This window comes from Salvelinus alpinus, chromosome 8, assembly GCF_045679555.1.
Source record: "Salvelinus alpinus chromosome 8, SLU_Salpinus.1, whole genome shotgun sequence".
NCBI classification, from domain to species: domain Eukaryota; kingdom Metazoa; phylum Chordata; class Actinopteri; order Salmoniformes; family Salmonidae; genus Salvelinus; species Salvelinus alpinus.
In genome coordinates, this window is record NC_092093.1 from 77458625 (window position 1) to 77475190 (window position 16566).

Sequence of the window (16566 nt, forward strand, 5' to 3'; positions counted from 1 at the left end):
GTCACGCCCTGGCCATAGAGAGGCTTTTATTCTCTATTTTGGTTAGGCCAGGGTGTGACTAGGGTGGGCATTCTAGTTTCTTTATTTCTATGTTTTCTATTTCTTTGTGTTTGGCCAGGTGTGGTTCTCAATCAGAGGCAGCTGTCTATTGTTGTCTCTGATTGGGAATCATACTTAGGCAGCCTTTTCCCACCTGTGTTTTGTGGGTAGTTGTTTTCTGTATAGTTTAGTATCCTTACAGAACTGTCCGTTTTCTCTTTGTTATTTTTGTTCTAGTGTTCTAATTTAATAAAATATCATGAACACGTACCACGCTACGCTTTGGTCCAGTCATTTCCAGGAAGAGGATCTTGATACATTTAATTTAAAAATTTGTAATTTTTATTTATTTTCTGACTGTTTTTCCATGTACAGTATGAATCTGTTATTTAAGGTGTTTTTATGGGCTAATAGCAGTAAGGGCTTAGACTCTAAAAGATCAGGGGAGCCCAATTGAGAACAGGGTCTCATTTTCAATGGTGCCCCGAGGACATGAAATAAAAGGAAAAACTACAAGATAAAATAACAAGTACATTACAGGCATCATAAACACATTTTTTAAGTCAATCAATCAAAACAATTGCACACCTCGGTGGACTCATTTATCATCAGGGTTTTAAACTGCCCTAGTGGCACCAGGGAATCCAAAGGTTTAAGAGTAGTGGCTGCTGCATTCCCATAAATGGTGTCACCGTAGAGAAGAACTGGCAGGAAAGTTGACTGTACATATCATACAAATTTGAGTGTCCCAGATTTTTGTTTACTATACTACATCTACCCCTGAGTTCAGGTTGCAGGTGAAACAATGAAAACTGACATGTTTGTTTTTTCTGAGGACACAAGATGGAGGTGGTAAAGGAGAAGGAGGACACACATCAAGTTTCCTACTACAGTGATAGGGATGTCTGAGCTTAAGCAGCAATCCATTCTCATCCAATCCCTTCTCTTTTGTTATGTTTTGTATTCTCTTCAATAAAAAGCAATCTATTCTCTCTTTTTTTAAGTTCATGTCATTATTTGTATGAAAAAGCAGCCGAGCAGTTATTGTCTTTAATGGAAGAAAAAAATCCAGTTGTTTATGAGTCATTTAAAGGGTATTGTCGAGCAGAAGCCACACTAGGGTTTTGGTTCTGAGGTGTGTATATACACTACCGGTCAAAAGTTAGAACAACTACTAATTCAAGGGTTTTTCTTTATTTTAACTATTTTCTACGGTCCCGTGTGGCTCAGTTGGTAGAGCATGGCGCATGCAACGCCAGGGTTGTGGGTTCATTCCCCACGGGGGGACCAGGATGAATATGTATGAACTTTCCAATTTGTAAGTCGCTCTGGATAAGAGCGTCTGCTAAATGACTTAAATGTAAATGTACATTGTAGAATAATAGTGAAGACATCAAAACTATGAAATAACACATATGGAATCATGTAGTAACCAAACAATTGTTAAACAAATCAAAATCTATTTTATATATGAGATTCTTCAAATATCCACCCTTTGCCTTGATGACAGCTTTGCAAACTCTTGGCATTCTCTCAACCAGCTTCATGAGGTAGTCACCTGGAATGCATTTCAATTAACAGGTGTGCCTTGTTAAAAGTTAATTTGTGGAATTTCTTTCCTTCTTAATGCGTTTAAGCCAATCAGTTGTGTTGTGACAAGGTAGGGGGGTATACAGAAGATAGCCCTACCAAGACCATTATATGGCAAGGACAGCTCAAATAGGCAAAGAGAAACGACAGGCCATCATTACTTTAAGACATGAAGGTCAGTCAATACAGAAAATGTCAAGAACTTTGAAAGTTTCTTCGCAAAAACCATAGAGCGCTATGATGAAACTGACTCTCATGAGGACCACCACAGGAATGGAAGTCCTAGAGTTGCCTCTGCTGCAGAGGATAAGTTCATTAGAGTTACCAGCCTCAGAAATTGCAACCGAAATAAATGCTTCACAGAGTTCAAGTAACAGACACATCTCAACATCAACTGTTCAGAGGAGACTGCGTGAATCAGGCCTTCATGGTCGAACTGCTGAAAGAAACCACTACTAAAGGACACCAATAAGAAGAGACTTGCTTGGGCCAAGAAACACGAGCAATGGACATTAGACCGGTGGAAATGTGTCCTTTGGTCTGGAGTCCAAATTGGAGATTTTTGGTTCCAACCACCGTATCTTTGTGAGACGCAGAGTAGGTGAAAGGTTGATCTCCATATGTGTGGTTCCCACCGTGAAGCATGGAGGAGGAGGTGCTTTGCTGGTGACACTGTCTGTGATTTATTTTTTAAATTCAAGGCACACTTAACCAGCATGGCTACCACAACATTCTGCAGCGATACGCCATCCCATCTGGTTTGGGCTTAGTGGGACAATCATTTGTTTTTCAACAGGACAATGACCCAAAACACACTTCCAGGCTGTGTAAGGGCTATTTGACGAAGGAGATCACCGACCTCAACCCAATTTTGGTATTTGTTATTTTATTAGGATCCCCATTAGCTGTTGCAAAAGCAGCAGATACTTTTCCTGGGGTCTACACAAAACATGAAACATAATACAGAACATCAAGACAAGAACAGACCTACATATATTTGTTTTAAAGACACACGTAGCCTACATATCAATGCATACACAGAAACTATCTATGTCAAATAGGCGAGAGGCGTTGTGCCGCAAGGTGTTGCTTTATCTGTTTTTTGAAACCAGGTTTACTGTTTATTTGAGCAATATGAGATGGAAGGAAGTTCCATGCAATAAGGGCTCTATATAATACTGTACACTTTCTTGAATTTGTTCTGGATTTGGGGACTGTGAAAAGACATGTCTGGTGGGATAAGTGTGTGTGTCAGAGCTGTGTGTAAGTTGACTATGCAAACAATTTGGGATTTTCAACACATTAATGTTTCTTATAAAAAGAAGAAGTGATGCAGTCAGTCTCTCCTCAACTCTGAGCCAAGAGAGACTGGCATGCATAGTATTTATATCAGCCCTCTGATTAAAATTAAGAGCAAAACGTGCCGGTCTGTTTTGGGTCAGCTGCAGCTTAACTAGGTCTTTCATTGCAGCACTGGACCACACGACTGGACAATAATCAAGATTAGACTAAACTAGAGCCTGCAGAACTTGGAGTGTGGCGTCAAAAACGCAGAGCATCTCTTTATTACGCCCAGACCTCTCCACATCTTTACAACCATTGAATCTATATGTTTTGACCATGACAGCTTACAATCTAAAGTAACAGCAAGTAATTTAGTCTCCTCAACTTGTTCAACAGCCACACCATTCATTACCAGATTCAGCTGAGGTCTAGAACAACTTCAGATGGTTTGGGATGAGTTGGACCGCAGAATGGAGGAAAAGCAGACAAGTGCTCAGGAAAATGTAGGAACACCTTCAAGACGGTTGGAAAAGCATTCCAGGTGACTACCTCATGAAGCTGGTTGAGAGAATGCCAAGAGCTGTCATCAAGGCAAAGGGTGGCTAGTGGCTACATAGAAAAATCAAAAATATATTTTGATTTGTTTAACACTTTTTTGGTTACTACATGATTCCAAATGTGTTATTTCATAGTTTCGACATCTTCACAATTATTCTACAATGTAGAAAATAGTAAAAATAAAGAAAAACCTTTGAATGAGTAGGTGTGTCCAAACCTTTGACTGGTACTGTATATACATACACTTTCCCAATTACTTATAATGACTATGCCTACCCATAATGCAACAGGAACATACATTAAGTAATTGTGATTAATAGGAAACTGCGTGTACCAATTACATGTTTAGATTCATATTTATAGTGCAGGAGGGACCTTTATTGCATTATGCAATGTTATCGCTGTATTTTGCCCGTTTATGTCAATGTTGATTGAATTTCTGAGTATCTTGAGTTGCATACAGACAGACCCACTGTTGAGCAAATAAGCTCAGCTCATATAATATACTGACCCAACAATGCATTATGTTCCCAATATCTCTCAATGGCTCATTGGAGGTTGTGTCTGTGTTTCGCAGACATATTTACAGTTTTAAGGTGCTTGTGTTGAAGTGAGTAACACAGCCAGATGTGGTCTTGTTTAGATATCAGTGTCTCGTGTGGACTGCGTAAGGAATGTGACTGCACAGTACATGCTCTAAACTGCTTCACTCTCAGGAACAGTGGTGGGGTATCTGGCATGGGCACAAAACAGGAGAAAGAAAGCATTTATTGCTATTATCAAATTGAGAAGAGAAAAAAACAAGAGGAAGTGTGAAATAGTTTTCCTATACAGTATGTTTGTATGAAATCCAAATGAAATAATCATCCAAATTCATGGGTAGGATAGAATAAACGCTTCCTGCTATTACAGATGGAGGCAGAAGGAATCACTCTTATATTCTGTGGGATGGGTGGGAAGGATAGAGGGATAGTGAGATGAGTCTCTGTGGATGGAAGGCTACTGGAGTAGATCTGGAACCATGACATCCAATCGTACCCAGAAAGTGATGATGAGGTCACAGTAGCTTCTGGGGGGGAGGGTTAATTGTGGTTGTTTAACCGTACCGTGCCTTTTCATTGGCCAGTGCCAGGCGGCGGATGTTAGCCACACAGCCAGCGGCAGCTTCCTGAAGGACCTCGTCAGTGGAGCCCATCATACCCAACAGGAGCTACAGTACAGGGAGAGAGGAGAGGACAGGTTAAAGATGCTACTGTAACAATCAGAAGCAGGGGAGATAGACGAGACAAAGTCGCTAATGTAGGAGATAAAGTCGCTAATGCAACAATCTGTTCATTCTCATTCAATATCATGATGAAGCTGTCGGTAAATCAATGGGGATATGGCATTTACATTAAATGTATTCATTTTGTAGACACTGTAAGTATCAAGTAGTTTGCTCATGGTCAGCACTACAACTCACGATTGCTGAGAAATGCAAAGTCTGTATACAGTAGCTGTGAATAGTCTGTCAGGCTGCAGTGGCGTGTCATTCTCTGTGTGTCCTGTTTTAACCTCCTAACCAGGCCATGAGCATGGGGCATGGGTTACAGCTGCAAGCAGCACATGCCTGCCCGTCTCTGCCTCTCTCTGCAAAGTTTGTTTAGATGAAAGCGTTTGTCTAGCAGGCAGCAGCGTGGCTACGCATTAAAAACCTGAGCACGAAGCAACCACACTACTTGACATCCTTCCACTGCTCCAAAGGTCATATTATATCCGACTATTACTGCCACTTGTATAATGGATCTGCTGTTTGATCTGTTTGCAGAACATTGGGTTTTTCTCTCACCAGAAATTCTGCTTTTTTTGGGCCCCACATTTTGGGTTTTACATCAAAATAATACATTAAAACGTTTTTATTGTGTTCAAAAGAGTTACTTATTATACTGTCACAACATGTAAACCTTTGGAGATGGACAAGTCTGCCATTAAAAACCACTGTGGCTATGATATAGCATGGGTTTTAGTATGCTATCTTTGCCTATTTTCGTGAGCAAAAAGTGACTACATCTAGCTTGTGGGCAGCTGCAGTCCCAAATCAAAATAAAAGTAAATACAGGCACAAACACTCCGGCGCAATGGACATTTTAAATTTGTTCAATGTGTGCTCCTTCATGAAATCACAATGTTGTACCATTGAGCTCTCTTAAGCCACACTCAACTTAGTTTGGAGGCTTTCTGGTTTGCATCAATACTGAACGAAACAGGCTAATTTAGATCTCAAAGCTAAACAATCGAAAGCTCACGAGTCCCAAACAAAATGATTATTTGACAGTGCATTAATCATACAGTATATTCTAGATACTTTTCAGGCTCTACATTGAGTCCTAACTAAAAAGTAAGCTTTAAAGCTGTAAAAATGGCAAGTTTTGTTTCTGAAGTCTTGTATACCAAGAATATTGACGCAGGCTTGGCAGCCGTGTTTGAACAACCAACCAATTGTCAGTGTTGAAATGACACATCCTGTCATCTGAGGATCCTTTAAGCACAGCAAACAATATTCTAGACAGTATCCTGTGTACAAAGGAAATGATCCTAAGACCTTCTTAAACACCTAAATCCATTGAATAGATTCAGACATTTCATGAAACAGTCTTATGAAGGAGAGAGCTTTAGTTATTCAGTCTCTCTCGGGCCTTATAGGCTTCGATAGGCTATGAATATGACTATATTAAGCGAGGACGACGAGGCAAATAAAGCCATCGTCTCTCTGTCTCTCTCTCTCGGCATATAAGGCAAACATCTAGCAAACCAAAGGTTGCGTGTTCGAACCTCCTCACCACAACTTTAGCTACGTAGCATGTTAGCTAACCTTTCCCCGAACCTTAACCCTAATCTTAACCATTTAACCTGACTCTAAACCTTAACCCTAACCCTTAGCTTAGCTAACGTTGGCCAGCTTGCTAACGTTAGTGTTTGCCGCTTAGCTAACGTTAGCCATAACAAATTGGAATTCGCAACATATATGTTTTTCAAATTCAGATTATATTGTACGAATTGCAATTCGTAACATATCATACAAATTCTAATTTGTAACGTACACTACATAACCTAAAGTATGTGGACACCTGCTCGTCAAACATCTCATTCCAAAATCATGGGCATTCATTTGGAGTTCGTCCCCCCTTTGCTGCTATAACAGGGTTGAGGTCTGGGCTCTGTGCAGGCCAGTCAAGTTCTTCCACATCAAACTTGGCAAACCATTTCTGTATGGACCTCGCTTTATACACTGGGGCAATGTCATGCTGAAACAGGAAAGGGCTTTCCCCAAACTTGCAACAAGGTTGGGGAAAGCCCAGAATCATCTAGAATGTCATTGTATGCTGAAGCGTTAAAACAGCTACAGACCATTATTCCTCCACCAAACTTTACAGTTGGCACTATGCATTGGGGAAGGTAGCGTTCTTCTGGCATCTGCCAAACCAAGAATAGTTTGTCGGACTGCCAGATGGTGAAGCGTGATTCATCACTCCAGAGAACGTGTTTCCACTGCTCCAGAGTCCAATGGCTGCGAGCTTTACGCCACTACAGGCGACGCTAGGCATTGTGCAAGGGGATCTTGGGCTTGTGTGCAGCTGCTCAGCCATGGAAACCCATTTCATGAAGCCCCCTGACGAACAGTTCTTGTGCTGACGTTGCTTCCAGAGGCAGTTTGGTACTCGGTAGTGAGTGTTGCAACCGAGGACAGACGATTTTTACACACTACGCGCTTCAGCACTCCCGTTCTGTGAGCTTGTGTGGCCTACCACTTCGCAGCTGAGCTGTTGTTGCTCCTAGACGTTTCCACTTCACAATAACAGCACTTACAGTTGACCGGGGCAGCTCTAACAGGGCAGAAATTTGACAAACTGACTTGGAAAGATGGCATCCTATGGCGGTGCCATGTTGAAAGTCACTGAGCTCTTCAGTAAGGCCAATTTACTGCCAATGTTTCTCTATGGAGATTGCATGGCTGTGTGCTCAATTTTATACACCTGTCAGCAACGGTCATGGCTGAAATATCGGAATCCACTCATTTGAAGGGATGTCCACATACTTTTGTATATATAGTGTATCATACGAAATGGATGATGGACATCCACAAATTAATACATACAGTTGAAGTCGGAAGTTTACATACACCTTAGCCAACTACATTTAAACTCAGTTTTTCACAATTTCTGACATTTAATCCTAGTAAAAAGTCCCTGTCTTAAGTCAGTTAGGATCACCACTTTATTTTAAGAATGGGAAATGCCATTCTGTATGCCCCATATACAGTTGAAGTCGGAAGTTTACTTGCATTTAAACTCAGTTCTTCACAATTCCTGACATTTAATCCAAGTAAAAATTCCCTGTTTTAGGTCAATTAGGATCACCACTTTATTTTAAGAATGTGAAATTTCAGAATAATAGTAGAGAGAATGATTTATTTCAGCTTTTATTTCTTTCATCACATTCCCAGTGGGTCAGAAGTTTACATACACTCAATTGGTATTCGGTAGCATTGCCTTTAAATTGTTTAACTTGGGTCAAACGTTTCGGGTAGCCTTCCACAAGCTTCCCACAATAAGTTGGGTGAATTTTGGCTCATTCCTCCTGACAGAGCTGGTGTAACTGAGTCAGGTTTGTAGGCCTCCTTGCTTGCACACGATTTTCAGTTCTGCCCACAAATTTTCTATAGGATTGAGGACAAGGCTTTGTGATGGCCACTCCAATACCTTGACTTTGTTGTCCTTAAGCCATTTTGCCACAACTTTGGAAGTATGCTTGGGGTCATTGTCCATTTGGAAGACCAGAGGACATTTCTCCAAAAAGTACGATCTTTGTCCCCATGTGCAGTTGCAAACTGTTGTCTGGCTTTTTTATGGCGGTTTTGGAGCAGTGGCATCTTCCTTGCTGAGCGGCCTTTCAGGTTATGTCGATATAGGACTCGTTTTACTGTGGATATAGATACTTTTGTACATGTTTCCTCCAGCATCTTCACAAGTTCCTTTGCTGTTGTTCTGGGATTGATTTGCACTTTTCACACCAAAGTAGGCTCATCTCTAGGAGACAGAACGCGTCTCCTTCCTGAGCAGTATGACAGCTGCGTGATCTCATGGTGTTTATACTTGCGTACTATTGTTTGTACAGATGAACGTGGTACCTTCAGGCGTTTGGAAGTTGCTCCCAAGGATGAACCAGACTTGTGGAGGTCTAGAATTAGGTCTTGGCTGATTTCTTTTGATTTTCCCATGATGTCAAGCAAAGAGGCACTGAGTTTTGAAGGTAGGCCTTGAAATACATCCACAGGTACACCTCCAATTGACTCAAATTATGTCAATTAGCCTATCAGAATCTTCTAAAGCCATAACAACATTTTCTGGAATTTTCCAAGTTCTTTAAAGGCACAGTCAACTTAGTGCATGTAAACGCCTGACCCACTGGAATTGTGATACAGTGTATTATAAGTGAAATATCTGTCTGTAAACAATTGTTGGAAAAATTACTTGTGTCATTGTGTCAAGTAGATGTCCTAACTGACTTGCCAAAACTAGTCGTGGCCAAAAGTTTTGAGAATGACACAACTATTAATTTTCACAAAGTCTGCTGCCTCAGTTTGTATGAGGGCAATTTGCATATAATCCAGAATGTTATGAAGAGTGATCAGATGAATTGCAATTAATTGCAAAGTCCCTCTTTGCCATGCAAATGAACTGAATCCCCCAAAAGCATTTCCACTGCATTTCAGCCCTGCCACAAAGTGATTCTCTCGTTAACACAGGTGTGAGTGTTGACGAGGACAAGGCTGGAGATCACTCTGTCATGCTGATTGAGTTTGAATAACAGACTGGAAGCTTCAAAAGGAGGGTGGTGCTTGGAATCATTGTTCTTACTCTGTCAATCATGGTTACCTGCAAGGAAACACGTGCCGTCATCATTGCTTTGCACAAAAAGGGCTTCACAGGCAAGGATATTGCTGCCAGTAAGATTGCACCTAAATCAACCATTTACCGGATCATCAAGAACTTCAAGGAGAGCGGTTCAATTGTTGTAAAGAAGGCTTCAGGGCACCCAAGAAAGTCCAGCAAGTGCCAGGACCGTCTCCTAAAGTTTTTTTTATTTTAAATATTTTTTATTTTTTAAATTTATTATTATTATTTTTTCATTGTACTTAGGGTGTCTAGACATACAGCTTGAACTAACTCGTCGTCTATAGATGCTCCGCATATAAACTAATATTAAATAAAACTTAACTTAACTCTCACGTTAGGGGGTGAGTGGCGCTAAAACATGACATGCCAAACAATGCTATATTAGCCACAACATCTCACCTATCATATAAGTCCCAATTTCTGATCTTCTGATCGAAAAGACATAGGCCGGAAATTCAATTCAAACACATTCCTGGCCTGTATTTGGCCATTTAGCCGGCTGGCACAGCCGTTCTGTATCCTCAGCCGGGGAGCTTGCTTGTCAAGAACAGATCGGCCTCTTTTGCGTTGTCAAACGTACGTGTTGATCCCTCGACTGTCACCTTAAACCGGGCTGGGAAGAGGAATCCATATCGGATGTTGGCCGCCCTGCATTTGTTGCGTACCTCATCATACTCTTTCCGTTGGTTCCTCACCTCCAAGGTAAGATCTGGGTAGAAAGACACCCTGGCTCCGTTGTAGTTAAGGGGGAACTTTTGACTAGCCAGCTTGAGGATGAGATCCCTGGTGTGGGGATAGTGCAGCCTTACAATGAATGGCCTTGGTGGCCCGCCCTTGGCCGGCTTCGTTGCCTGTGATCTGTGTGCGCGGTCGATCAGGATGGCCGTTTTGAAGTGTTCACTCCCCAGTAATGCCGGTATCAGCTCCGAGACAAATTCAGTGGGTTTCCCTTTCTCAGTGTCCTCCTGGATCCCACATATTCGGATGTTTTGGCGTCTTGAATGCGACTCGAGCATTTCCAGTCGGGCCTTCAGGGTTTTGTTGTCATTTTTGAACGTTGCGCACTGTTTCTCTATGTCCTGTAGTCTGTCGTCTGCTCAACCTCGTGCACCCTTCCCTTAGTTGCCTTCACAGTTTCGGCCAAAGTCCCAATACTCTTTGAGATATCAGCCAACCTTGTGTCCACCTTCTTGCTTAGTGCGTTTATGGCAGCCAGTATGTCACTTTGAGTAGGATCTGTGGGGAACTCTTGGAAGCTAGCCTCTTCAGCTAGCTCCCCGTGGGTCGGCGACGTTGAAATTGGTTCGTTGTCTATCTCATTCCAATTATCTTGTTTAGCGCCCCCTTTTTTGGTGCCTTTTCCCTTTGTCATATTTGTTTGAAGTTATAGGTTGTGAGAGGTTAAGATAAATACTAATTTGTTTCAAAATTGAGCGGAGCTCTAGCAAAGCACGTCTACTCCATAGCACGCTCTCTAGCGCCCCCCGCTCTCCGTCTCCTAAAGTTGATTCAGCTACAGGATCGGGGCACCACCAGTACAGAGCTTGCTCAGGAATGGCAGCAGGCAGGTGTGAGTGCATCTGCACGCACAGTGAGGCGAAGACTTTTGGAGGATGGCCTGGTGTCAAGAAGGGCAGCAAAGAAGCCACTTCTCTCCAGGAAAAACATCAGGGACAGACTGATATTCTGCAAAAGGTACAGGGACTGGACTGCTGAGGACTGGGCTAAAGTCATTTTCTCTGATGAATCCCCTTTCCGATTGTTTGGCGCATCCGGAAAAAAGCTTGTCAGGAGAAGACAAGGTGAGCGCTACCATTAGTCCTGTGTCATGCCAACAGTAAAGCATCCTGAGACCATTCATGTGTGGGGTTGCTTCACAGCCAAGGGAGTGGGCTCACTCACAATTTTGCCTAAGAACACAGCAATGAATAAAGAATGGTACCAACACATCCTTCAACAGCAACTTCTCCCAACCATTCAGGAACAGTTTGGTGACGAACAATGCCTTTTCCAGCATGATGGAGCACCTTGCCATAAGGCAAAAGTGATAGCTAAGTGGCTCGGGGAACAAAACATCGATATTTTGGGTCCATGGCCAGGAAACTCCCCAGACCTTTATCCCATTGAGAATTTGTGGTCAATCCTCAAGAGGCGGGTGGGACAAACAAAAACCCACAAATTCTGACAAACTCTAAGCATTGATTATGCAAGAATGGGCTGCCGTCAGTCAGGATGTGGCCCAGAAGTTAATTGACAACATGCCAGGGTGGATTGCAGAGGTCTTGAAAAAGAAGGGTCAACACTGCAAATATTGACTCTTTGCATCAACTTGTCAATAAAAGCCTTTGACACTTATGAAATGCTTGTAATTATACTTCAGTATTCCATAGTAACATCTGACAAAAATATCTAAAGACACTGAAGCAGCAAAGTTTGTGGAAATGAATATTTGTGTCATTCTCAAAACTTTTGGCCACGACTGTATAGTTTGTTAACAAGAAATGTGTGAAGTGGTTGAAAAACGAGTTTTAATGACTCCAACCTAAGTGTATGTAAACTTCTGACTTCAACTGTACCATATGAAACGTAACATATCATATTAAATCAAGTATTTCAGATTTACGTACAGAATAATACGAAATGTTCTGAGACCAGGTTGGATTCTTCTGTCTTTCACATGCAGAGCATTCTTCATGGAGATCCTTAATGAGGTTTGTACTGTATCATTAATATAATAGTGTGTGTGTCTGTGTGTGCGCGTAAAGTACGTCACGCTGCTTGCTTAGCGAGTACCAATTCCTCCTGATTCGTCTCAGATCCAGGACCTCTGGCTTAATAACACACATGACTGCCCTCCTGAAGCATCTTACCAGTCGGCGTCACACGAAAAGCTTCAGGATGAGGACTACGTTTCACGAATCCCCATGTGCTGCACGTGCACGTGTGTGTGTGTTTGTTCATGTGTTTTAACGTGAACATCTGCCTCTAAAGTAATCTAATAGATCCTCACATCATGCATCTCCATCTATTTCAACCAGCCTGCCCTTGGCCCTGACAGTGAGTTTACCACTGGTCGGGACATTACAGGACATTACAGGTCTCTGTTCTGTTCCCATGCTATCATTGTGTTCATAATGTATGTCAGTGTGAGGTTGAACTCTGACTCTTTTTGTGTTACATGCAAACTAAAAAGGCTGCGTCGCACATTTGTGTGGTTAGCTAGCGGCCTAGCGCAGTGCCAGAGAGCGGAGAGAAAGACATTCCCAGAATGTTCTGCTCAAAGATAAATAGTGAAAGGAAAACAGATGAAAGATGAGGCTTCTATCTCCTCTCCGTGTATGAGCAGTGAGCACACAAACTGACACACTCTGGGAGAACATTGACAACCCCCAAAAAGCTGAGAAAATAATACCACCATTCCATTCCCATTCATTCCCTGCATTGGGAGAAAGAAAAAAATGGATGTTGGCCTATGAATACGGGTCTCTTTCAATGAATCAGTGTATCAGTTAGTATTTCTGTGGTAACATCAGTTTATATGGTTTTTATACGGGTTTTTAAATAGCATCCAAAACACCTCTGAAACGCAAATGTTATATACACAAGGTCCAGAAAACATGCAGCTAGGCTCAGACACAAGTCTCTTTTGTGAAAAGAGAGGATGCCTGCAAAGTGCCAGAAGCAGCATTTTGCCAACATCATAGCATGTTATTCAGACGTGGCCAAATAAGGTCTCCCCAAGCGCACAGTTATGGGCTAAGATAAGCGTGTCTCTTTGCATTTTTTCTCTCTTCCTCCTCCCCAGCTGGGATCTCAAAGACTATAATACACCACTTGTTAGAATATTCCCAAACCATGGTAACATGAACACTTGCTCGCGCTCGTTCGAGAAATGAATCAGGAGAGTGAGGTTTTTCGAACTTCAGAGGGACTCTTGGGAGTCCTGCCCTCCTAAAAGAGAAGTGAGCTGCAGGAGCAGAGCACGCTGCTTCCCCTGGCTGCTTTCTGGCTCTCAGGCTGAGCTGGGGAGTGGGAGGCCTGCCCTGCTGCACAGTGTTGCATTAGCATGTGCAATGCATGAACACACACATCCCCTCCCATCACACATGGAGGTGTCACAGTGTTAAGTGCTCCGGTGTTGGGCTGCTGCTTCCTGAGGAGTTAGGATCTCTAAATCCCCCTAGAAAAGCTCCTGGGTCTGACAACCAACCAGGCATTACAGACTCAGACCCCTGGCCCAGCGTTCCCTTGGATGCGTCCCAAATGGCACCCTATTACATATATAGTGCGCTACTTTTGACCAGAGGCAAAATTTGTGCACTATATAGGGAATAGGGTGCCATTTGGGACCGAACATCCTGGTTCAGCCTCCTGCTCTTTCCATGCTATGGGCAAACAACACAAACAGGCTGCATTTAGCTGAGCTGAGCTCTGGGTCGAGGGGAAGGGAAGTTACTAAGGGAAGTCAAGGTAAACAACGTTCCCTACGGCCTCCAATGAGCCAGGACCATTTAGCTGTGTTCCCCCCCATCTCTTTTTCAGAAGTGTCAGAAGAGAAAAACCCAGCTTCAAATCAATGATTTGGGGGGGTTTGACTCATGGAAAGTTTACTGTACTGTAAGACTTTCTCTCTAAATCTATAGTTTCACACACACACACACACACACACACACACACACACACACACACACACACACACACACACACACACACACACACACGAGGAAGTCCAACCTGAGAGAGCTGCTGGAACTGGACATTCCTCCTCATTCCAGACCAGACTTTAGAGAAAGGCTTGAGTCATATCGCCAGGCAGGCCTAACACATAACACACTAGGTATTTCATACATAGTAGCTAGCTGCAGAGAGCAGCACCAGTGGTGTATGCTAGTGGTATCATCTGCATACCACATCCAGTCCACAACATGACATTCTGTTACAGATAGAGCATGACTAAGAGGAAACTTCAGAAATCTTTCTTCTGAGATGGTGCCGTTTGAAATTCTGACTGCTGCTCTCACTCTCTCTTTCACTCTCACTCCTTCCCTCCCTCTATTTATTCTCTCCCTTGTCTTGTTCACTAGTTCAGTTTGAGCGTGTAGAGCAGAGAAAATGAAAACAAACACCGACAGTGCAAAGAGTTGACTGAGTATACATGGCAACAACAGTGCAAACGTTTTTAGAATTTTGAGATTTAAAGCCTAAAATACATACGAGCTAGGAGCTGGCAACGGCCATTCTCTGGAATACCTACCACGCGCATTTTGTAATTTACATCATTTTACTTCACAAAGCTTGTCTTATGAAAGAGCCCCTTTAATACAGAAAGCTAGCTGAAGCTGTCCACAAGGATTTATGGTTTCAGCAAACAATCCACAGCCCTCTGGAAGCGATGTAAAGCAAAGAGGGCGTGTTGATTTTGTAAAAGGGACAAAATAAAGCACCATCCTTATAAAACTGTGAGATACCAAGTGTAGATGTCAACTCAAACAGGAAGGACAATTCATCTTGGAGCTTTTTCTGCTTAGCTCTGGTAGACACTTCCTCTGGGAAAGCTAGTGGCCCCTGAATGCTCCTCTCTCCTGAACACGCTCTGCGCTTGTTCACAGAGCTCCCCAACAGAACCAGGGAACGCAGGACAAAACACACATTAACACTATGACAAAACACACATTAACACTGTGATAAAACACAATAAATAACACAATGACAAAACACACACTAACACTATGACAAAACACACACTAACACTATGACAAAACACACACTAACACTATGACAAAACACACACTAACACTATGACAAAACACACACTAACACTATGACAAAACACACATTAACACTATGACAAAACACACACTAACACTATGACAAAACACACATGAACACAATTACCAAACACACGATAACACAATGACCAAACACACGACAACACAATGACAAAACACACGATAACACCATGACGTAAAGCACAAGACTGAGTCATTCTGAAAAACGGAATCTAAGCTAAACATTTTGATTGTCTAATGAAATCACCAAGGCAAACACGCTGTAAAAAATGTTGTGGTTTTTATTCTGCTCATATAAAGATGTTTTCATATTTTTCATACAATATTACAAGGTTTTAATACAGTTTATGAAATTTGAAGAGATGCAATGAAATGGCGTTTGGATATTTTTAAGACCGAGGAACATAAAAAATGTGAGAAAAGACTCAGACGGGTCACTAATGTGTTTTCCAGTGTAAAATACTTTCTTTTCAATGCTTAATTTCCTCTGCTAAGCTTAGGGGACTAAGTTATACACCATTAAGAATGCTGGGGAGGAAAGTTACATACAGTACTGAACAGAATGTTAGGAGAGAGGGGGAATGAGAGAAAATCCTACAAAATCATTATACAACTTGCGGGTGTACATGTTTTGAGAGCTTTTCAATGGCAGAGAAAGGCCCTTTGAAATACGGTTGCAATAACACAAGAGGCAGTCTTTAATTTTACACTGGGCCGTAAATTACACCGACAGAGAGCCAAGCATCGCTTCTTGATAAACCCTACTCAAACCCATTTTTTGTTTTTAAAAGACAGGAAATATTGTTCGAACACATTCTCGGTCAAACCAATCCATAGATCAGAAGCAGGATGTACATAACACAGCTAGGCCTCAATGCCTCTCTCAGTGTTTAACCACCGACAGGCTCTTGTGTCGTAATGTTTCGCAATGTTGTCTAGGGATCAGGCAGGTATATATCAGCAGACTGTTCGTATGAACCCAGTCAGGCTGAAACAATGCAGCCGCCTGTGCGTTTCCTTTTCACCGCTCAGATTAAGAACAAATTAAACACGCAATAGTGGTGTAACGTAACCTGCCTTTTTCCCCCTCGTAATTAAGCTCTTTATAATCCCAAAATACATTTTGGAGTTGTGTTGAAACAACTTACTCTGCACTGGTACATTAATAAGAGCAAACAGAAAGAGACTGATTAAAAGAGTGGTATGCAGGGCATGCAGACACACACACGAACATATGTACACACTCACAAGCAAACATGCGTACGGACACACACACACACACACACACAAACACACAGCTGTCCAGTTTTTGTGGTGGCTTGAAGTACAAAAAACATTCTTCTTAATGACTTTTGCAAAATTGGACATTA

The 16566-nt window shown here is 42.1% G+C and overlaps 1 protein-coding gene across 1 annotated transcript in view; it reads right to left on the reverse strand.

Moving 5' to 3' along the window:
• Positions 1–4221: 4221 nt before the first annotated feature.
• Positions 4222–16566, reverse strand: part of odad2 (outer dynein arm docking complex subunit 2) — a 77805-nt gene continuing 65460 nt past the window's right edge. The window contains exon 20 of the mRNA XM_071415150.1: positions 4222–4681. Within this exon, the coding sequence (XP_071271251.1) occupies positions 4568–4681 (114 nt within the window). The 3' untranslated portion in view covers positions 4222–4567. The remainder of the gene's footprint in view (positions 4682–16566) is intronic.